Source organism: Triturus cristatus, chromosome 10 (assembly GCF_964204655.1).
Source record: "Triturus cristatus chromosome 10, aTriCri1.1, whole genome shotgun sequence".
Taxonomy (NCBI): Eukaryota; Metazoa; Chordata; class Amphibia; order Caudata; family Salamandridae; genus Triturus; species Triturus cristatus.
This window is the reverse complement of record NC_140593.1, coordinates 40,588,914-40,609,010: the sequence shown is the minus strand read 5'-3', so window position 1 is coordinate 40,609,010 and position 20,097 is coordinate 40,588,914. Positions and strand designations below refer to the sequence as shown.

General features: G+C 49.7%; 1 protein-coding gene across 3 annotated transcripts in view; it reads left to right on the top strand.

Moving 5' to 3' along the window:
- The window catches only part of LOC146788781 (uncharacterized), a 125,161-nt gene that overhangs the window by 64,755 nt on the left and 40,309 nt on the right, over positions 1-20,097 (top strand). For all 3 annotated transcript variants that reach the window (XM_085630337.1, XM_085630338.1, XM_085630336.1), the window contains exons 4-6: positions 430-620; positions 7,309-7,487; positions 14,927-15,080. In XM_085630337.1, coding sequence (XP_085486463.1) covers positions 430-620; positions 7,309-7,487; positions 14,927-15,080 — 524 coding nt within the window. The remainder of the gene's footprint in view (positions 1-429; positions 621-7,308; positions 7,488-14,926; positions 15,081-20,097) is intronic.

Sequence of the window (20,097 nt, the reverse complement as noted above, 5' to 3'; positions counted from 1 at the left end):
TTCTACTAGTCTTTCTTTTGTCACTCCTCCCCTGTCTTTTTGACTCCACTGACCATCTGAATACTCCCCACTTTCCTCTTTTGCCTCTTGCTCCCTGCTCTATTCTGTCCTATTTGGGTTTTGCATTCCCTATCTTGGATCAGTAAAGGATACGTCCTTTTGAGTCAAACAGGTTTGCGGCTTATGGCCATTTTGGACTCACATGCTGTGCATTATCCCGCCACCCACTGGTTCGGTCCAGATAGAGAGGATCGACCATAGGCAGGGACTGCCTTATTCATGATTATATTGACCATGAGCACTAAACACTTAGCTGCAGCACCACCATCTTGTCATCCTGTGCTTCCTGAACTCCATGGCATTGAGTACTTCCGGGACAAGTCTCAGTGGCTTCCCTCACATATTCCTCACACCTCTTTTCTTTTTCAGTGGTTTTGAGGATCCACTAAACTGGACTCAGGTGAACGTGACGTGCGAAGAAACGAATATCTCCTGGACGTGTGACCTGTCCTCATACTTTCAAGAACTTCACCACCTCTACAGGGCCAGGGTTCGAACTCTCCATGGTGACTCCACCTCAAACTGGACCATGTCCAATGAGCTGAACCCCTACCATGATGGTAAGAAGCCGAAGGAATGAGTAAGGGGCAGTGGTGAAGAATTGGGGATGGGATGGTAAGAGGTGAAATAGAGAAGGATTGGGTACATGTGGAGGGTAGAGAATGGTGGAGGAAGGAAGCATGACAAAAAGGTAGAACAAATGAGGATGAGGAGAATGGAAGGAAGAAAATGTGATGAGAGAAGAAATGGAGAAGAAGGAGAGTTGGGTTTAAGCTACGATGATACCTCGGTGGATGAGCATAGGGAAAGGAAAAAACACAATCCCTTTCTTCACTACCTTGTCAGACACATTCTCGTTCTACTCCCTTCCCATCCCCGGTCCCCGCATGCACTGAATGTCGATTCACCAGAATGCCAGGGGTGGTGGGAGTGACATCACAAAGTACTGGACTTCAATGACATCACAGGAAGTGACATTTTTTTTTATTTGTTTATTTGAAAAGTTTTATATAGCGCTGGCTAGACCCGGAGGTATCAGAGCACTTTACATGAGGACGAGCATTGTTTCAGAGCATAGTTACCAGTTACATAGTTACAAGTTACAGTTTCAGAACATAGTTACAAGTTGCTGGAGCGTAGTTACATGTGTTAAAAACATATACATCGGGAAAAAGCAGGCAATGAGAGATGATGGGAGCAGGGGAGGTGACAAAGAATGAAAGAGGGAAAGAGGTGGGGGGTGAAGGAGACACAACCGGGAGACAAGGAAAAACAGTGTCCAACATCCGGAGTGCTGTGATCCCAGTGCAAATGGTGACAAACCACTTCTCCGCTGTGTGTGTTCTTCCTTTACAATGTTGACTCTCTCAGAGGGGTCTCTGAGACTCCAGGGCATAAATACTGGATCCTTCCCCACAAGGGGAGACGGAGTGCTCTGGCAAGGGGCGCCATTTCTACACCACCGATGTGTGTGGCTCCCTTGACGCTGTGGACTCTCTCAGGGGGGACTCTGAGACTCCAGGGAATAAATGCTGGATCCCTCCCCAACAAGGGGAGAAAAGAGTGCTTTGGTAAAGGGCACACACCATGGTGGTAACTTTAGGGATAATGGTGTATTGCGTGGGTGTGTGGAAACAGAGGGCTGGGAAGTGGAGCAGTTCTGGCAGATCGGCAGTGGGAGAGCAATACCTCGTGGGGGCTCAGGAAGTAAGAGTAAATGAGCCCATAACTTAGATGGGGTCACATAGTCATTAAGTCCAGTGTCAAAATTAAGGCGCCACGTTAGGTCATCTCTGCAATGGGGTGGGGAGGGGGGTCCAGTGCAGCAACGTGTTCCATGCCTCCGTCGGTAGTACCTGTACTCCAGAGCAAACCATCAATGCGATTGGGAGGTGTTTAGCAGGCTTCTGCATTATCGGGTCAGAAGTGCGTGGATGCTGAGTGTACAGTCACAAATGAGGCGGAATGTCAGGTTTCCCCTAGGCGGGCGCCATCTTATATGCAGGAGATCAGAGTCAATGATGATGCTCGTTATTGCACCCAGATAACAAATGGGCAGCTGGCAAGCGAAGAGTTATGGATCTGGTACGAATGAGGTAAAGCGTTAACTCCCCTAGACATGGGGACAAATGACAAAGAACTGGTAATGAGCGAGCGCTACTAGCACGGTCGCCATTTTAGGGTCAGGCAGTGTTGAAGGGTAGATCGCCCCGCCAATAATATTGGGCTCTTGAAGGTAGGAAATGAAAACGGTACCTTCAATTGAGAGTCATTGAGAGGCCCTCTTTTAGGGGAGCAGCCGCTTGGGAAGGCAGCTCTTAACGGCAGTAGAGCGGTGAGCCGGCTCCCTAGCCACGTCTCCGTCCCAAGGAGCCGCCATCTTGAAGCCAGGCAGCTGGGATCACCCATTCCTCAGGTGCGATCCTTCCTTCAGAAGAGCACGGCGGTAAAAAAAAAAAATCATTTGATCTTTGACACTGGATCCTATGAATTAATGCCACAAGACATGGATCCTTCTAATATCACAATAATTAACGTCGCTGAAGCCTAATGTCTACCTCAAAGAGGATGCGTATTTGTAAGTCAGATAGACGCACGAAAAATATGAAAACTCCACAGTGTTAAGTCCAACTGATCCGAATCGTATGGACCATAGATTGCTTAAGCATCTTATTGGCATCATTTACTTCTTATCTTTGTTAATGGGTTTTGTTTGTGAGGACTTGTAAGGGACTATCACATTTGCTGAGCACAGAAGTGATGATTCTGTTCAAACACATCATTTTTCATATATTCACAATAAGGGAACCAGTCAGCAAGCTTAACAAACATTGGGACAGCGCTAGGTCTGGCCTTTGGGTCCTATTGCCTTTTCAAATGGTTTTGGCCATGCTTAAGTATAACAAGCATTTGCAATGCAATAGGTCTCGCATGTGCAAGAGTTTAAGCTATTGGCATTGTAAATGACAATGCCTTTTATTTATGTCTTAAAAGTCAACAGATAAGATACAGAATGCCAATAGCTCAAACTCTCACTAATGCGAGACCGATTGCATTGAAAATGCTTTTTTTGTCAGTTTTGTATCGCGCAAATTCGACCGGAGGGCATTGGAATGCTTTACCTGAGCAGCAGTTACATTACGGAAGGACAGATTCTTTTTTATTAGGCATCGGGAGATTAAGTGATTTGCCTAGAATCACAGGATGCTGAGCCGACGCCGAGACTCGAACCTGGTTCTCCACCTTCAAAGTCTGTAGCTCTGGCCGTTACGCAACAACGATAGCACTTGATGATAGCATCAGCCTTGCCCTTCTTAATACTCTGAAAACAGTTTCCCTCCATGAAGCTGTTTCGAGATCTGTGCCACCAACACCGTATCAGCCGCCAGCGTTGCACCATAACCCCAACTGAACATCTTGTGCGAAGCTCCCTATCCTGAGGTTTCACGTAGCTGCATATTGCACTCAAGACCATCTGTGAACCATGATGGCAGTAAGGACCTGGCTGCTCCCTAATAGAGGACCTCTTCAGACACAGTCATTCACTCCCAGATGAGCATACAGAAATAAGTCTCTCACTCATTTTTTCTCGACTCCATGGTAAAGCACACCAACAACATTGCAACACAATTAGTGCACCCCTCTGTTCAACATACGTGAAAATAAAACCCCGCCTTCTACTGTAAAACATACATACTACAAACCATGCTCACGATCGTATGTTTACAAGCGTCTCTATCTCTGTCTTTTTCGCAACGTTCTACTATTCAGTGTTGCTACATATATATCACGTCAGGACAGGAGCACCCTGCATATTACCGCAGAGGACACCCATGTTCTTTCCGCACAGGCTACTCTTTTAACCCAAAATCTCCCAAACAAGACACCCCAAAGCAAGGACCTGCCACAACCGGCTAGCGTGGATTTTTATCGCTGAGATAACGTGCTATTAGCAACGCTTATCTCAAAAGCGATAAAAATCCTAGCGCTAACTGCCTAACGTGAGATTATCGCTGGAAACCCAGCGATAATCTCACGAACTTTGGCGTTAGCTTGCTGATAGGGCCTCACAAACTTAGCCATGATATCCACCTTCCATAGGATATCATGGCTAAGTCAGTTTCAAAGCAGGCGTAAGGAAAGTAGCGATAACAGAGGTTATAGTAACTTTTCTTGTCGCTATGCTGCTTTGCATGCGGCTTGATAATAGGAGAAATGTCGCTTAGCGACATTTCTCCCGTTATCCTGGGGAGGAACGCCCACTTAGAGATGCAAAGATGGGCGTTAGGAATTCAGGCGCTAAGGCAAGGTTTCACGCGATAGCGTGACCTTGCTGATATAGCGATAAAATTATCACCGCTTTTCGGCCGAAAACGGCCGTAAAAGCGGTCATAATTTTCTATCACCGCCTTGTAGATATGCCCCATAGTGCACGACTGCCATTAAAATTACAGAATGATGCCTGTGTAAAGTAGCGACTAGCAGGAGGGGATGTGTGTGTGTGCAGGGAGGGCCGGGACAGGAAGGGTAGAACCAACACGAGGGTGAGGACAAAAGCCCAGCAACACAGGCTCTCCCCTCCCCAAACAGTACACTAAGCCCAGTGCCTCTGCTCATGCAAAGGGCTGACTTACTGGGCAGTAAACTAACAGTCTGAGGAGCCTTCTGCTACATGGGATCACATGTGCACGCTGCATAGGCTCGACCTAATGAATATGTCTGTGTGAGGTGGGCTTTCGATTACTTCAGCTACTGCAGTTCGTAAATCCCAGGGCTGATAGTCGATATAGGTGTGTTGCTTTAACAATTTCTGGCTGATATCTGCTTCTTAACCCCTTCGCCGCGGCACGAATTCCGCTGCGTTGCTGGGGGGGTTCGGGGTCAGCACGGTGCCGCCATGCTCGTGACGGAACCACTCCGTCATGAGCCACGGGCGCGCTGTGCTCATTACGGAGTGGTTCCGTCACAACTCCGCCCACTTGCATTGTTCGCCCGCACAGGCGGGGAATCAGTGCCGCGTGGGCAGAGCGGCCGCCAACGGCCGCAGCATGACGGAACCACTCCGTCATGAGCACACGGCGCCCGTGGCTCATGACGGAGTGGTTCCGTCATGAGCAGGCAAGGGGTTAAGATACGAAGAGGAACGCTGCTGTATGACACTATCAGTCAGCCCTGGTTCTTGCCAAACAACACTTTCGCACTCAGGGACTTGCTGTTTTCAATATTTTTCATTATACTCACTGGATTAAATATTGCGGCGAACAAAGTGTAAGTGTCTGTAGTTTTGATTTATGAAGCTACGCAAAGCCACCCCGCGTGGCTTTTTACTGTCCTCATAAATCATGAGTAAGGCGACGCAGCGCAAATCGCTGCGCTGCCTTACTGTGCGCCCAGGACGTGTTCGATGGGCGGTGAGATGAGTTTATTCACAGAAGACCCATGGAATCTAATGCTGCCCCAGATTTACAAAATCATGAAAGCTGGGGGAGCGCTAAATCCTTACGCCTCCTACGATGAGGTGTAATGAGAAATGACTTTACTTCTGCTCGTTTTTAACTCTTTCCATGTGCTCTGCTTTCTGCAACACACATGGAAAGAGGAAACCGCCTCTTAGGATAGTTCCTGTGCAGGAAGGTGCCCTTTCCTGCACAAAAGTAACCCTGCATGCAATGGAGGCACCCTTGCGCCATGGTGCAAGGGTGCATACGTTGACGGTAGGCTGCCGAAATGCCGCAAGCACAAGGAGAAAGGACAGGAATGCACAGGGGTGGCTGCTCCGCTTAGGCGGAGGAGTGTCGCACCCCTGCTTTAAGGGCGGTGCAGAGGAAAAATGAAATGGCAATAACAAAACGTTATTAGGATTTTATCTTTCGATTTCTGGGTGTGGGGAGGGGCGGGGCTGGCCTGATCAGGGGCCAGGGGGAGGAGTGGTGGCACACGCAGAGTGTGCATGAATGTTCGACCGGCCGACTTGGGACGGCCAAGCATTCATTTCGCTTTGCATGTTCCCCATCAGGCTTCATTGCACAGGCTCCCTGTGCCTATCCGAGCGCCGAGCCACAGCGCTCAGACCAATCACAAAGCTGCAATGCAGTGTTGTGATTTACTTAGGGGAGCCAATCACAACGCTACATTGTAGCGTTCTCATTGGCTTAGGGATCATAGGAGCCCGGGTGCTTCATGTGAGAGGAGAGGTGGCGGCTGGTGACGCGACCGGCAGGTAGCTTTTCTTTATTTTTTCTTTTCTAGCTCTTCCCAGTGCCCCTACTGTTCCCTACCAGCCGCCACTAGGAATGCACCATATGGCTCAAAAACGTTCCATTCCTGCCCTTTCACTTTGGCGTACTTCGCCAAAATCTCCTGAATGAAACCTCTCTGAGAGGGGGTCACTGACGTCAGTCTGACTTCGAACTCGCGCGAAGGGCGTGGGTGTGGGTGTAACAGAAGTCTGGGCTTTGTGTCTCGATTTTAATATGAAACTCCAAATACAGGTAGGCCGCACAGCGTGGTGTCAGGCAGGCGCCCTGTTTTTTTTTGGGGTGGGGGCGGGGGGGAGGTAGGGAATTGGGTAAGAAAACACATGTATCTTTAAAATGAGGCGGAGTTCCCAGAAGGTGCACCGCACTAATCTGGTAAAGTCTGCCGGGATGCTCAAATAGTTTAGATTACATCCGTTCCAGCTGATATTTTTGTTTAATCTTTTCTCTCTTCATTTTTTTAAATTTCTAACTTATTGTCTCTACCTATAGCTTACTTCTAGCTTATTGTCTTTACCTATAACTTACCTCTAGCTTATTGTTTCTATTGTCTCTACCTATAACTTACCTCTAGCTTATTGTCTCTACCTATAACTTACCTCTAGTTTATTGTTTCTATTGTCTCTACGTATAACTTACCTCTAGCTTATTGTCTCTACCTATAACTTACCTCTAACTTACCTATAGCTTATTGTCTCTACCTATAACTTACCTCTAGCTTATTGTCTCTACGTATAACTTACCTCTAGCTTATTGTCTCTACGTATAACTTACCTCTAGCTTATTGTCTCTACCTATAACTTACCTCTAGCTTATTGTCTCTACCTATAACTTACCTCTAGCTTATTGTCTTTACCTATAACTTACCTCTAGCTTATTGTCTTTACCTATAACTTACCTCTAGCTTATTGTCTCTACCTATAACTTACCTCTAGCTTATTGTCTTGACATCTTTTCTTATTCCTTTACTTCATTTCGCCCCTGTCTGCAGTGACCCTGGGCCCCCCAGAGATGGCGCTGCGAGCCCAGGGGCAGGAGTTGCAGGTGGACGTGGGCACCAGGCTAACACCCCTTCAGAATGCGAAGGGCGCCCCCCAGAGGGTGCACGAGGTGCTACGAAACATGAAGTGCAACATCACCATATATGAAGGAGCCCGACAAGTGGATCATGTGAGTTTGTGGGGGGAGGGGCATCGAGAAATAGTGATAACTGAGGCATCACGACGCCACGGTCTCACACTGCTGTGTTCTGGGGGCCCCCACTAGGAGAGTGGGGGTCCTAAGCCGTGCCCCACAGCAAAAACCATTCTGGTTTAATTCCAAGCTATGTTATTTCGAGTTTGAGGCGAGGTTCTTGCCCAGCAGCACATAGCGGTTGTTTAGACACAATTAGCGCTATGTTATACAACTGTATTCAGAGCACCGTGCACTGCGTCAGTGACTGTAGAGTTAAGTGTAACCTGACACAACTACAAGGTGACACATTGGAATGGCGCTGACAGATTCACCAGGTTCTGGGCCAGGTTATTGAGGACATGTGCCTCGAAGCACGTGGTTTGTCTCATAGCACAGGGCAGGGCCGGCTTTAGCGCTGGTGGCGCCCTGTGTGATAATGTTTGTTGGCGCAGTGACCACCTCCACCACGGATTCTCTCGCTAGCACCCTTTACAGTGACCAAGTCTCCATAACCACACCCTCTTAGATGCATTGAATTAGTTCTATAGCGCCACTCATACCAGTGTGGGGTGTCCGAGCACTTTGCATCACACACACACATTACACAGAGACAATCAATCATACCTGTGTAAATCAGTGTATAGGAAATGTAACATAAGCCAAAGGACTAAAAGTGTAGGAGTCACATGTCATCCATACTGGTAGGCAGTATAGTTTAAGAGTGCTTGGTGTGGAGAAGCACAAACTCAGAGTCCAAAAAGAAACAGCATAGTTTGGAATTTTCTTTAATAATAAGAATCGATTTCTAGCCAAAATAACCCTTTTTGCAACATTAATCGATGTTCTAATGTATACCGTGGCTTGTGTCTGCAGCTCTATGGGGAAAGTTAATAGCTCACTCTTGAATATTAGGACTTTAAGTTCTAAATTGCAAGTAACAGAAGGATGTCTCTTTTAAAAGCAGTAACCTGCTGATCTGTTTACATTATATGCACTCTCCACTTGGTACACGTTCTTTGCAGCAGGCACATTGACCCTCTGCACTAACTTCACATAAGTCAAAACCTCAACTATACAAAACTATGATCTCTGTCCAGGAAGACAATTAATCACACGAGTTATCATGACATTTTTGGGAGGCCTGGCAACTGCCAGAGGAAAGAAACGCTGCAGCAGCTGCTTTAAAATCAAAATAAACATGCAAAAATGGCGCCCCCAGGAAGCCAGCACCCGGTGCGGTGGCACCGGGAAAATCCCCCCCACCAGAGCCGGCCCTGGCACAGGGGGCATGTCTGGCAGGGGTTCCAGCTGAACACTTGTGTATACACAGCTACACTTGTACCAGGGGCTTGAGCTCCGAGCTACGTCCTGGGAGAGACATTCCGCAGTCTGACACTACGTCACGTGGGAGGTGGGATCATAGTGGGGCAGGTGTGACAAGGATAGGCCGTCCATTCACCACTACATTCCGCGGTCTGACACTACGAGAGGTAGCATCATGGTGGGGCAGGTGTGACAAGGATAGCCCGTCCATTCACCACTACATTCCGCAGTCTGACACTACATCACGTGGGAGGTAGGATCATAGTGGTGCAGGTGTGACAAGGACAGGCCGTCCGTTCACCACTACATTCCGCGGTCTGACAGTACGTCACGTGGGAGGTCGGATCATAGTGGTGCAGGTGTGACAAGGATAGGCCGTCCGTTCACCACTACATTCCGCAGTCTGACACTACAACACGACAGAGGTGGGATAATGGTGGGGCAGATGTGACAAGGATAGGCCGTCCATTCACCACTACATTCCGCAGTCTGACACTACAACACGGCGGAGGTAGGATCATGGTGAGGCAGGTGTGACAAGCATAGGCCGTCCATTAACCACTACATTCCGCAGTCAGACACTACGTCACGTGGGAGGTGGGATCATGGTGGGGCAGGTGTGACAAGGATAGCCCATCCTTTCACCACTACATTCCGCGGTCTGACACTACAACACGACGGAGGTAGGATCATGGTGGGGCAGGTGTGACAAGAATAGGCTGTCCGTTCACCACTACATTCCGCAGTCTGACACTAAGGCACGGCGGAGGTAGGATCATGGTGGGGCAGGTGTGACAAGGATAGGCCATCCGTTCACCACTACAGTCCGCGGTCTGACACTACAACACGGCAGAGGTAGGATCATAGTGGTGCAGGAGTGACAAGGATAGCCCGTCCATTCACCACTACATTCCGCGGTCTGACACTACAACATGGCAGAGGTAGGATCAAGGTGAGGCAGGTGTGACAAGGATAGGCCGTCCGTTCACCACTACATTCCGCAGACTGACACTACAACACGGCGCAGGTAGGATCATGGTGGGGCATATGTGACAAGGATAGGCCGTCCATTCACCACTACATTCCGCAGTCTGACACTACAACACGACGGAGGTGGGATCATGGTGAGGCAGGTGTGACAAGGATAGGCCGTCCATTCACCACTACATTCCGCAGTCTGACACTACAACGCGGCGCAGGTAGGATCATGGTGGGGCAGGTGTGACAAGGATAGGCCGTCCATTCACCACTACATTCCGCAGTCTGACACTACAACGCGGCGCAGGTAGGATCATGGTGGGGCAGGTGTGACAAGGATAGGCCGTCCATTCACCACTACATTCCGCAGTCTGACACTGCAACACGACGGAGGTAGGATCATGGTGAGGCAGGTGTGACAAGGATAGGCCGTCCATTCACCACTACATTCCGCAGTCTGACACTACAACACGGCGGAGGTAGGATCATGGTGAGGCAGGTGTGACAAGCATAGGCCGTCCATTCACCACTACATTCCGCAGTCTGACACTATGTCACGTGGGAGGTGGGATCATGGTGGGGCAGGTGTGACAAGGATAGGCCGTCCGTTCACCACTACATTCCGCAGTCTGACACTACGACACGGAGGAGGTAGGATCATGGTGGGGCAGGTGTGACAAGGATAGGCCGTCCGTTCACCACTACAGTCCGCGGTCTGACACTACAACACGGCGGAGGTAGGATCATAGTGGTGCAGGAGTGACAAGGATAGCCCGTCCATTCACCACTACATTCCGCGGTCTGACACTACAACACGGCGGAGGTAGGATCATGGTGAGGCAGGTGTGACAAGGAAAGGCCGTCCGTTCACCACTGCATTCCGCAGACTGACACTACAACACGGCGGAGGTAGGATCATGGTGAGGCAGGTGTGACAAGGATAGGCCGTCCGTTCACCACTACATTCCGCAGACTGACACTACAACACGACGGAGGTGGGATCATGGTGAGGCAGGTGTGACAAGGATAGGCCGTCCATTCACCACTACATTCCGCAGTCTGACACTACAACACGACGGAGTTAGGATCATATTGAGGTAGGTGTGACAAGGATAGGCCGTCCATTCACCACTACATTCCGCAGTCTGACACTACAACGCGGCGCAGGTAGGATCATGGTGGGGCAGGTGTGACAAGGATAGGCCGTCCATTCACCACTACATTCCGCAGTCTGACACTACAACACGACGGAGGTAGGATCATGGTGAGGCAGGTGTGACAAGGATAGGCCGTCCATTCACCACTACATTCCGCAGTCTGACACTACAACACGGCGGAGGTAGGATCATGGTGAGGCAGGTGTGACAAGCATAGGCCGTCCATTCACCACTACATTCCGCAGTCTGACACTATGTCACGTGGGAGGTGGGATCATGGTGGGGCAGGTGTGACAAGGATAGGCCGTCCGTTCACCACTACATTCCGCAGTCTGACACTACGACACGGCGGAGGTAGGATCATGGTGGGGCAGGTGTGACAAGGATAGGCCGTCCGTTCACCACTACAGTCCGCGGTCTGACACTACAACACGGCGGAGGTAGGATCATAGTGGTGCAGGAGTGACAAGGATAACCCGTCCATTCACCAATACATTCCGCGGTCTGACACTACAACACGGCGGAGGTAGGATCATGGTGAGGCAGGTGTGACAAGGATAGGCCGTCCGTTCACCACTACATTCCGCAGACTGACACTACAACACGGCGGAGGTAGGATCATGGTGAGGCAGGTGTGACAAGGATAGGCCGTCCGTTCACCACTACATTCTGCAGACTGACACTACAACACGACGGAGGTGGGATCATGGTGAGGCAGGAGTGACAAGGATAGCCCGTCCATTCACCACTACATTCCGCGGTCTGACACTACAACACGGCGGAGGTAGGATCATGGTGAGGCAGGTGTGACAAGGATAGGCCGTCCGTTCACCACTACATTCCGCAGACTGACACTACAACATGACGGAGTTAGGATCATATTGAGGTAGGTGTGACAAGGATAGGCCGTCTGTTCACCACTACATTCCGCAGTCTGACAGTACGTCACGTGGGAGGTGGGATCATGGTGGGCAGGTGTGACAAGGATAGGCCGTCCGTTCACCACTACAGTCCACGGTCTGACACTACAACACGGCGGAGGTAGGATCATAGTGGTGCAGGAGTGACAAGGATAGCCCGTCCATTCACCAATACATTCCGCGGTCTGATACTACAACACGGCGGAGGTAGGATCATGGTGAGGCAGGTGTGACAAGGATAGGCCGTCCGTTCACCACTACATTCCGCAGACTGACACTACAACACGGCGGAGGTAGGATCATGGTGAGGCAGGTGTGACAAGGATAGGCCGTCCGTTCACCACTACTTTCCGCAGACTGACACTACAACACGACGGAGGTGGGATCATGGTGAGGCAGGAGTGACAAGGATAGCCCGTCCATTCACCACTACATTCCGCGGTCTGACACTACAACACGGCGGAGGTAGGATCATGGTGAGGCAGGTGTGACAAGGATAGGCCGTCCGTTCACCACTACATTCCGCAGACTGACACTACAACACGACGGAGTTAGGATCATATTGAGGTAGGTGTGACAAGGATAGGCCGTCTGTTCACCACTACATTCCGCAGTCTGACAGTACGTCACGTGGGAGGTGGGATCATGGTGGGGCAGGTGTGACAAGGATAGGCCGTCCGTTCACCACTACATTCCGCAGTCTGACACTACACACGGCGGAGGTGGGATCATGGTGAGGCAGGTGTGACAAGGATAGGCCGTCCATTCACCACTACATTCCGCAGTCTGACACTACAACACGACGGAGTTAGGATCATATTGAGGTAGGTGTGACAAGGATAGGCCGTCTGTTCACACTACATTCCGCAGTCTGACAGTACGTCACGTGGGAGGTGGGATCATGGTGAGGCAGGTGTGATAAGGATAGGCCGTCCGTTCACCACTACATTCCGCGGTCTGACACTACACACGGCGGAGGTGGGATCATGGTGGGGCAGGTGTGACAAGGATAGGTCGTCTGTTCACCACTACATTCCTTTATTTCTTCTTGAAAGTTTCTATAACTTTCTACCCGAGCCTTACTGCGCCTGTGTTTGTCCAGATGTCCCATCTCTGCCCAAGAATGGAGAAGGAAAGCTGCTAGTTACTGAGTGGTTGAGAGGGGAAAGCTGCTAGTTACTGGATAGTTGAGAGGGGAAAGCTGCTAGTTACTGGGTGGTTGAGAGGGGAAAGCTGCTAGTTACTGGGTGATAGAGAGGGGAAAGCTGCTAGTTACTGGATAGTTGAGAGGGGAAAGCTGCTAGTTACTGGATAGTTGAGAGGGGAATGCTGCTAGTTACTGGGTGGTTGAGGGGAGAGGGCGATGGACAAGCGAGTCCACTGTTCAACCAGAGCAGCCGTCGCTGGTTAGGTGCCGCATGTCTGGTGATCTAGCGCTCTGAGCAGCATTTCTAGGCTAAAGCTTGCTAAAAAGACAAGCATTGGCATAGCCAATAGGTCTCGCCTTTGGGACCTTATAAGTGTTTAGCCATGCAACAGTTGCATAACTAAACACTTATAAGGTCCCAAAAGCAAGACCTATTGGCTATGCCAATGCTTGTTTTAACTGCTGCAATCTATTGAAGCCTCAGGGAGAACATCAGAAATCGCGGTAAAGCGCGACCCGCGCGCCCGTGCACATGCACTGTAGCTCTAGGCTGGCCTGGTAGCATTTTTTGGAGCCCTCTCAATAAGTCTCGCCAGACCAGCGCATGCGCTGGGTCAGGCGAGACCTAATAAAAAGGGAGATGTGTTAAAAATACTTGGCGTGTGCCCCGCCCTTGTTCCTTTCTTCACTCTGCTGCCCTAGAGAGCTGCCCCGCTCCTGCCCTGAAGAGAGAGGCTAACATGGCTGCCGCGTGACGTGTCCTCTGCATGACTGCCTGTGCTCTAGGACTGAGGGGGGCGCTTCAGCCCCTGACGCATCCCTACTTTATCACTGCGCCTGCCGCCTATCTGGTCCCATCCTGTCCCACTCCTGCCCTGCTACCCACTTTCACCTGTCCCACTCCTGCCCTGCTACCCACTTCCACCCGTCCCACTCCTGCCCTGCTACCCACTTCCACCTGTCCCACTCCTGCCCTGCTACCCAGTTTCACCTGTCCCACTCCTGCCCTGCTACCATCTACCACCTGCTCCACTCTTGCCCAGCTACCCACTTCTACCTGTCCCACTCCTGCCCTGCTACCCACTTTCACCTGTCCCACTCCTGCCCTGCTACCCACTTTCACCTGTCCCACTCCTGCCCTGCTACCAACTACCACCCGTCCCACTCCTGCCCTGCTACCCACTTCCACCTGCTCCACTCCTGCCCTGCTACCCACTTCCACCTGTTCCACTCCTGCCCTGCTACCCACTTCCACCTGCTCCACTCCTGCCCTGCTACCCACTTCCACCTGCTCCACTCCTGCCCTGCTACCCACTTTCACTTGTCTGACTCTTGCCCTGCTACCCACTTCCACCTGTTCCACTCTTGCCCTGCTACCCACTTCCACCTGTTCGACTCTTGCCCTGCTACCCACTTCCACCTGCTCCACTCTTGCCCAGCTACCCACTTCCACCTGTTCGACTCTTGCCCTGCTACCCACTTCCACCTGTTCGACTCTTGTCCTGCTACCCACTTCCACCTGTTCGACTCTTGCCCTGCTACCCACTTCCACCTGTCCCACTCTTGCCCTGCTACCCACTTCCACCTGTTCCACATCCGCCCCGCTACTCGGTTCCGTCCTGTCTTACTCCTGCCCTGCTACCCGGCTCCATCCTGTCCCACTCCTGCCCTGCTACCCAGTTCCTACGACTGAGGCATCGGGACATGGCATTAATTTGAGATGTCAGTGTGCTAAGTGCGTGGCCCGCTATTGTGAGGTGTCTAACAGGTAAATGTGGGCCCCCCTACCCCTCCACCCACCTTGCAGGTAGGGTGAGACATGGGTAGAGCAAAGACTTCCTGCCCAACAGGCAGCCTGCCTGTCCCGATTCCTCTGTGATGATGGACTCTCTCTTCTTCCTGCCCCAGGACCTGCAGCCTTCGTGCAGTGGAAGGACCCCCTACACCATCAACCGCACCCTGAGGAGCAACACCTTATACTGCGTCCTCGTCCAGATCACTTTCCATGAAAGAAAGCGTGCAAGCGCCTCGAAGTGCGCCAAGACCTCCTCTGGACCACCAGGTAAAGTTTCTTCTGTTTCACCCACCTTGAGATGTCGCAGAGCTCCGCCCCCACCTCTGAAATGAGATTGCAATGACCGAGCCTCTTCCCTATCTTTTCATGTATCTTGTGGAGTTCTTTTTAGGTGAGAAGCTGTTGTGATAAACAGGTGAGAGAGAGGCTCGTGTGATAGGCGAGAGTCTCGTGTGATAAACAGGTGAGAGTCTCGTGTGATAAACAGGTGAGAGTCTCGTGTGATAAACAGGTGAGAGTCTCGTGTGATAGGTGAGAGGCTCGTGTGATAAACAGGTGAGAGTCTCATGTGATAGGTGAGAGGCTCGTGTGATAAGTGAAAGGCTCGTGTGATAGGTGAGAGGCTTGTGTGATAAACAGGTGAGAGGCTTGTATGATAAACAGGTGAGAGGCTCGTGTGATAGGTGAGAGGCTCGTGATAGGCGAGAGTCTCGTGTGATAAACAGGCGAGAGGCCCGTGTGATAAGTGAGAGGCTTGTGTGATAGGTGAGAGGCTTGTGTGATAAACAGGTGAGAGGCTCGTGTGATAGGTGAGAGGCTTGTGTGATAAACAGGTGAGAGGCTCGTGTGATAGGTGAGAGGCTCGTGTGATAGGTGAGAGGCTTGTATGATAAACAGGTGAGAGGCTCGTGTGATAGGAGAGAGGCTCATGATAGGCAAGAGGCTCGTGTGATAAGTGAGAGGCTCGTGTGATAGTTGAGAGGCTTGTGTGATAAACAGGTGAGAGTCTCATGTGATAAACAGGTGAGAGTCTCGTGTGATAGGTGAGAGGCTTGTGTGATAAACAGGTGAGAGTCTCGTGTGATAGGTGAGAGGCTCGTGTGATAAGTGAAAGGCTCGTGTGATAGGTGAGAGGCTTGTGTGATAAACAGGTGAGAGGCTTGTATGATAAACAGGTGAGAGGCTCGTGTGATAAACAGGTGAGAGTCTCATTTGATAAACAGGTGAGAGTCTCGTGTGATAGGTGAGAGGCTTGTGTGATAAACAGGTGAGAGTCTCGTGTGATAGGTGAGAGGCTCGTGTGATAAGTGAAAGGCTCGTGTGATAGGTGAGAGGCTTGTGTGATAAACAGGTGAGAGACTTGTATGATAAACAGGTGAGAGGCTCGTGTGATAGGAGAGAGGCTCGTGATAGGCGAGAGTCTCGTGTGATAAACAGGCGAGAGGCTCGTGTGATAAGTGAGAGGCTCGTGTGATAGGTGAGAGGCTTGTGTGATAAACAGGTGAGAGGCTCGTGTGATAGGTGAGAGGCTCGTGTGATAAACAGGTGAGAGGCTCGTGTGATAGGTGAGAGGCTCGTGTGATAGGTGAGAGGCTTGTATGATAAACAGGTGAGAGGCTCGTGTGATAGGAGAGAGGCTCATGATAGGCAAGAGGCTCGTGTGATAAGTGAGAGGCTCATGTGATAGTTGAGAGGCTTGTGTGATAAACAGGTGAGAGGCTCGTGTGATAGGTGAGAGGCTTGTGTGATAAACAGGTGAGAGGCTCGTGTGATAAACAGGTAAGAGGCTCGTGTGATAGGTGAGAGGCTTGTGTGATAAACAGGTGAGAGGCTCGTGTGATAAGTGAGAGGCTCATGTGATAGGTGAGAGGCTTGTGTGATAAACAGGTGAGAGGCTCGTGTGATAGGAGAGAGGCTCGTGATAGGCGAGAGGCTCGTGTGATAAACAGGTGAGAGGGTTGTGTGATAAGTGAGAGGCTCGTGTGATAGGTGAGAGGCTTGTGTGATAAACAGGTAAGAGGCTCGTGTGATAGGAGAGAGGCTCATGATAGGCAAGAGGCTCGTGTGATAAGTGAGAGGCTCGTGTGATAGTTGAGAGGCTTGTGTGATAAACAGGTGAGAGGCTCGTGTGATAGGTGAGAGGCTTGTGTGATAAACAGGTGAGAGGCTCGTGTGATAAACAGGTAAGAGGCTCGTGTGATAGGTGAGAGGCTCGTGTGATAAACAGGTGAGAGGCTCGTGTGATAAGTGAGAGGCTCATGTGATAGGTGAGAGGCTTGTGTGATAAACAGGTGAGAGGCTCGTGTGATAGGAGAGAGGCTCGTGATAGGCGAGAGGCTCGTGTGATAAACAGGTGAGAGGGTTGTGTGATAAGTGAGAGGCTCGTGTGATAGGTGAGAGGCTTGTGTGATAAACAGGTGAGGGGCTCCTGTGATAAACAGGTGAGAGGCTTGTACGATAAACAGGTGAAAGGCTTGTGTGAGAAACACGTGAGAGGCTTGTGTGATAGGTGAGAGGCTCGTGTGATAGGTGAGAGGCTTGTGTGATAAACAGGTGAGAGGCTCATGTGATAGGTAGAGGCTCCTGTGCTAGGTGAGAGGCTCGTGTGATAAACAGGTGAGATGCTCGTGTTATAGGTGAGAGGCTCATGTGATAAACATTTGAGAGGTAAGTGTGATAAGTGAGAGGCTCATGTGATAGGTGAGAGACTTGTGTGATAAACAGGCGAGGGGCTCCTGTGATAAACAGGTGAGAGGCTCGTGTGATAAACAGGTGAAAGGCCCATGTGATAAACAGGCAAGAGGCTTGTGTGATAGGTGAGAGGCTTGTGTGATAGGTGAGAGGCTCCTGTGATAAACAGATGAGAGGCTCATGTGATAAACAGGTAAAAGGCTCGTGTGATAAACAGGTGAGAGGCTTGTGTGATAGGTGAGAGGCTTGTGTGATTGGTGATAGTTGAGAGGCTCATGTGATAAATAGGTGAGAGGCTCCTATGATAAACAAGTGAGACGCTTGTGTGATAGGTTTGTGTGATAAACAGGTGAGAGGCTTGTTTGATAAACAGGTGAGAGGCTTGTGCGATACATAGGCGATAGGCTCATGTGATGAACAGGTGAGAGGCTTGCATGATGGATAGGTGATAGGCTCGTGTGAAAAATAGGTGGGAGGCTTCTGTGATAAACAGGTGAGAGGATCCTCTGATAATTAGGTAGAAGGCTCCTGGGATAAATAGATGAGAGGCTTGTGTGATATAAAGGGGAGAGGCTCCTTTGATAAACAGGCAAGAGGCTCCTTTGATGAATAGGTGAGAGGCTCCTCTGATAAAAAGGTGAGAGGCTTGTGTGATAAATAGGTGAGAGGCTTGTGTGATAAATCGATGAAAGGCTCATGTGACAAATAGATGAGGGCCTACTCTGATGAATAGGTGAGAGGCTCCTGTGATAAATAGACTTGAAGCATTTGTGATAAATAGGTGAGAGGCATCTGTAATAAATAGGTGAAAGGCTCCTGTGATAAATAGATTAGAAGCTTATGTGATAAATAGGTGGGTGGCTCGGGTGATAAATCAATGAGAGGCTCTTGTGATAAATAGATGAGGGCCTCCTCTGATAAACAGGTGAAAGGCTCCTGTGATAAATAGACTAGAAGCTTGTGTGATAAATAGGTGATAGGCATCTGTAATAAACAGGTGAAAGGCTCCTGTGATAAATAGATTAGAAGCTTATGTGATAAATAGGTGGGTGGTTCATGTGATAAATCGATGAGAGGCTCTTGTGATAAATAGATGAGGGCCTCCTCTGATAAACAGGTGAAAGGCTCCTGTGATAAATAGACTGGAAGCGTGTGTGATAAATAGGTGAGAGACATCTGTGATAAATAGGTGAGAAGCGTGTGTGATAAATAGGTGAAAGGTATCTGTGATAAATAGGTGAGAGGCTCCTGTGATACAAAGGTGTGAGAGGTTCCTTTGATGAATAGGTGAGAGGCTCTTGTGATAAATAGGTGAAGGCCTCCTCTGATAAAGAGGTGAGAAGCGTGTGTGATAAATAGATGAGAGGCATCTGTGATAAATAGGTGAGAGGCTCTTGTGATAGTTGAGTGGCTCCTGTGATAAATAGATGAGAGGCTCATGTGATATAAAGGTGAGAGGCTCCTATGATAAACAGGTGAGAGGCTCGTGTGATATATCGGTGAGAAGCATGTGTGATAAATAGGTGTGAGGCATCTGTGATACATAGGTGAGAAGCGTGTGTGATAAATAGGTGAGAGGCTCTTGTGATAGTTGAGTGGCTCCTGTGATAAATAGATAAGAGGCTCATGTGATATAAAGGTGAGAGGCTCCTGTGATAAACAGGTGAGAGGCTCGTGTGATATATCGGTGAGAAGCATGTGTGATAAATAGGTGTGAGGCATCTGTGATACATAGGTGAGAAGCGTCTGTGATAAATAGGCGAGGGCCTCCTCTGAGAAAGAGGTGAGAAGGGTGTGTGATAAATAGGTGAGAGGCATCTGTGATAAATAGGTGAGAGGCTCTTTTGATACTTGAGTGGCTCCTATGATAAATAGATGGGAGGCTCCTGTGATACAAAGGTGAGAGGCTCCTGAGATGAATAGGAGAGAGGCTCATGTGATGAATAGGTGAGAGGCACCTGGTATAAACAGGTGAGAGGCACCTGTGATAAATAGGTGAGAAGCGTGTGTGATAAATAGATGAGTGGCACCTGTGATAAATAGGTGAGAAGCTTGTGTGATAAAGAGGTGAGAAGTGTGTTTGATAAATGAGAGGCTTGTGTGATAAATCAATGAGAGGCTCCTGTGATAAAAAGGTGAGAGGCTCCTGTGATAAACAGGTGTGAGGCTCTTGTGATAGTTGAGTAGTTCCTGTGATAAATAGGTGAGAGTCTCCTGTGATACAAAGGTGAGAGGCTCATGTGATAAACAGGAGAGAGGCTTGTGATGCAGTGTCGTGTATTTCCGATTGTACCCATGCAGGACCTGCGCATTTGGATAACATAAACTGTGGGATTGGTGGCAAAATTGTTCCGTGCACCCCCACTGAGAAATGTTAGTCTGTTTACATTTAGCTAGCTCACAGTGCCACTAGTGTCTCCTCTTATAGGGGAGAGATTCGTTTCTGGCAACCTCAGAACATGAAAACCCTGATCCCTCAAGTTCGGGGAAACAATGTACTACTTTTTGATCAGTCACTCGTGCTCACTTAGTTTATCTCAGAGATACACAGAATAAACAGTCTGAGCGTTTCAATAAGGATTTATTGAACAGT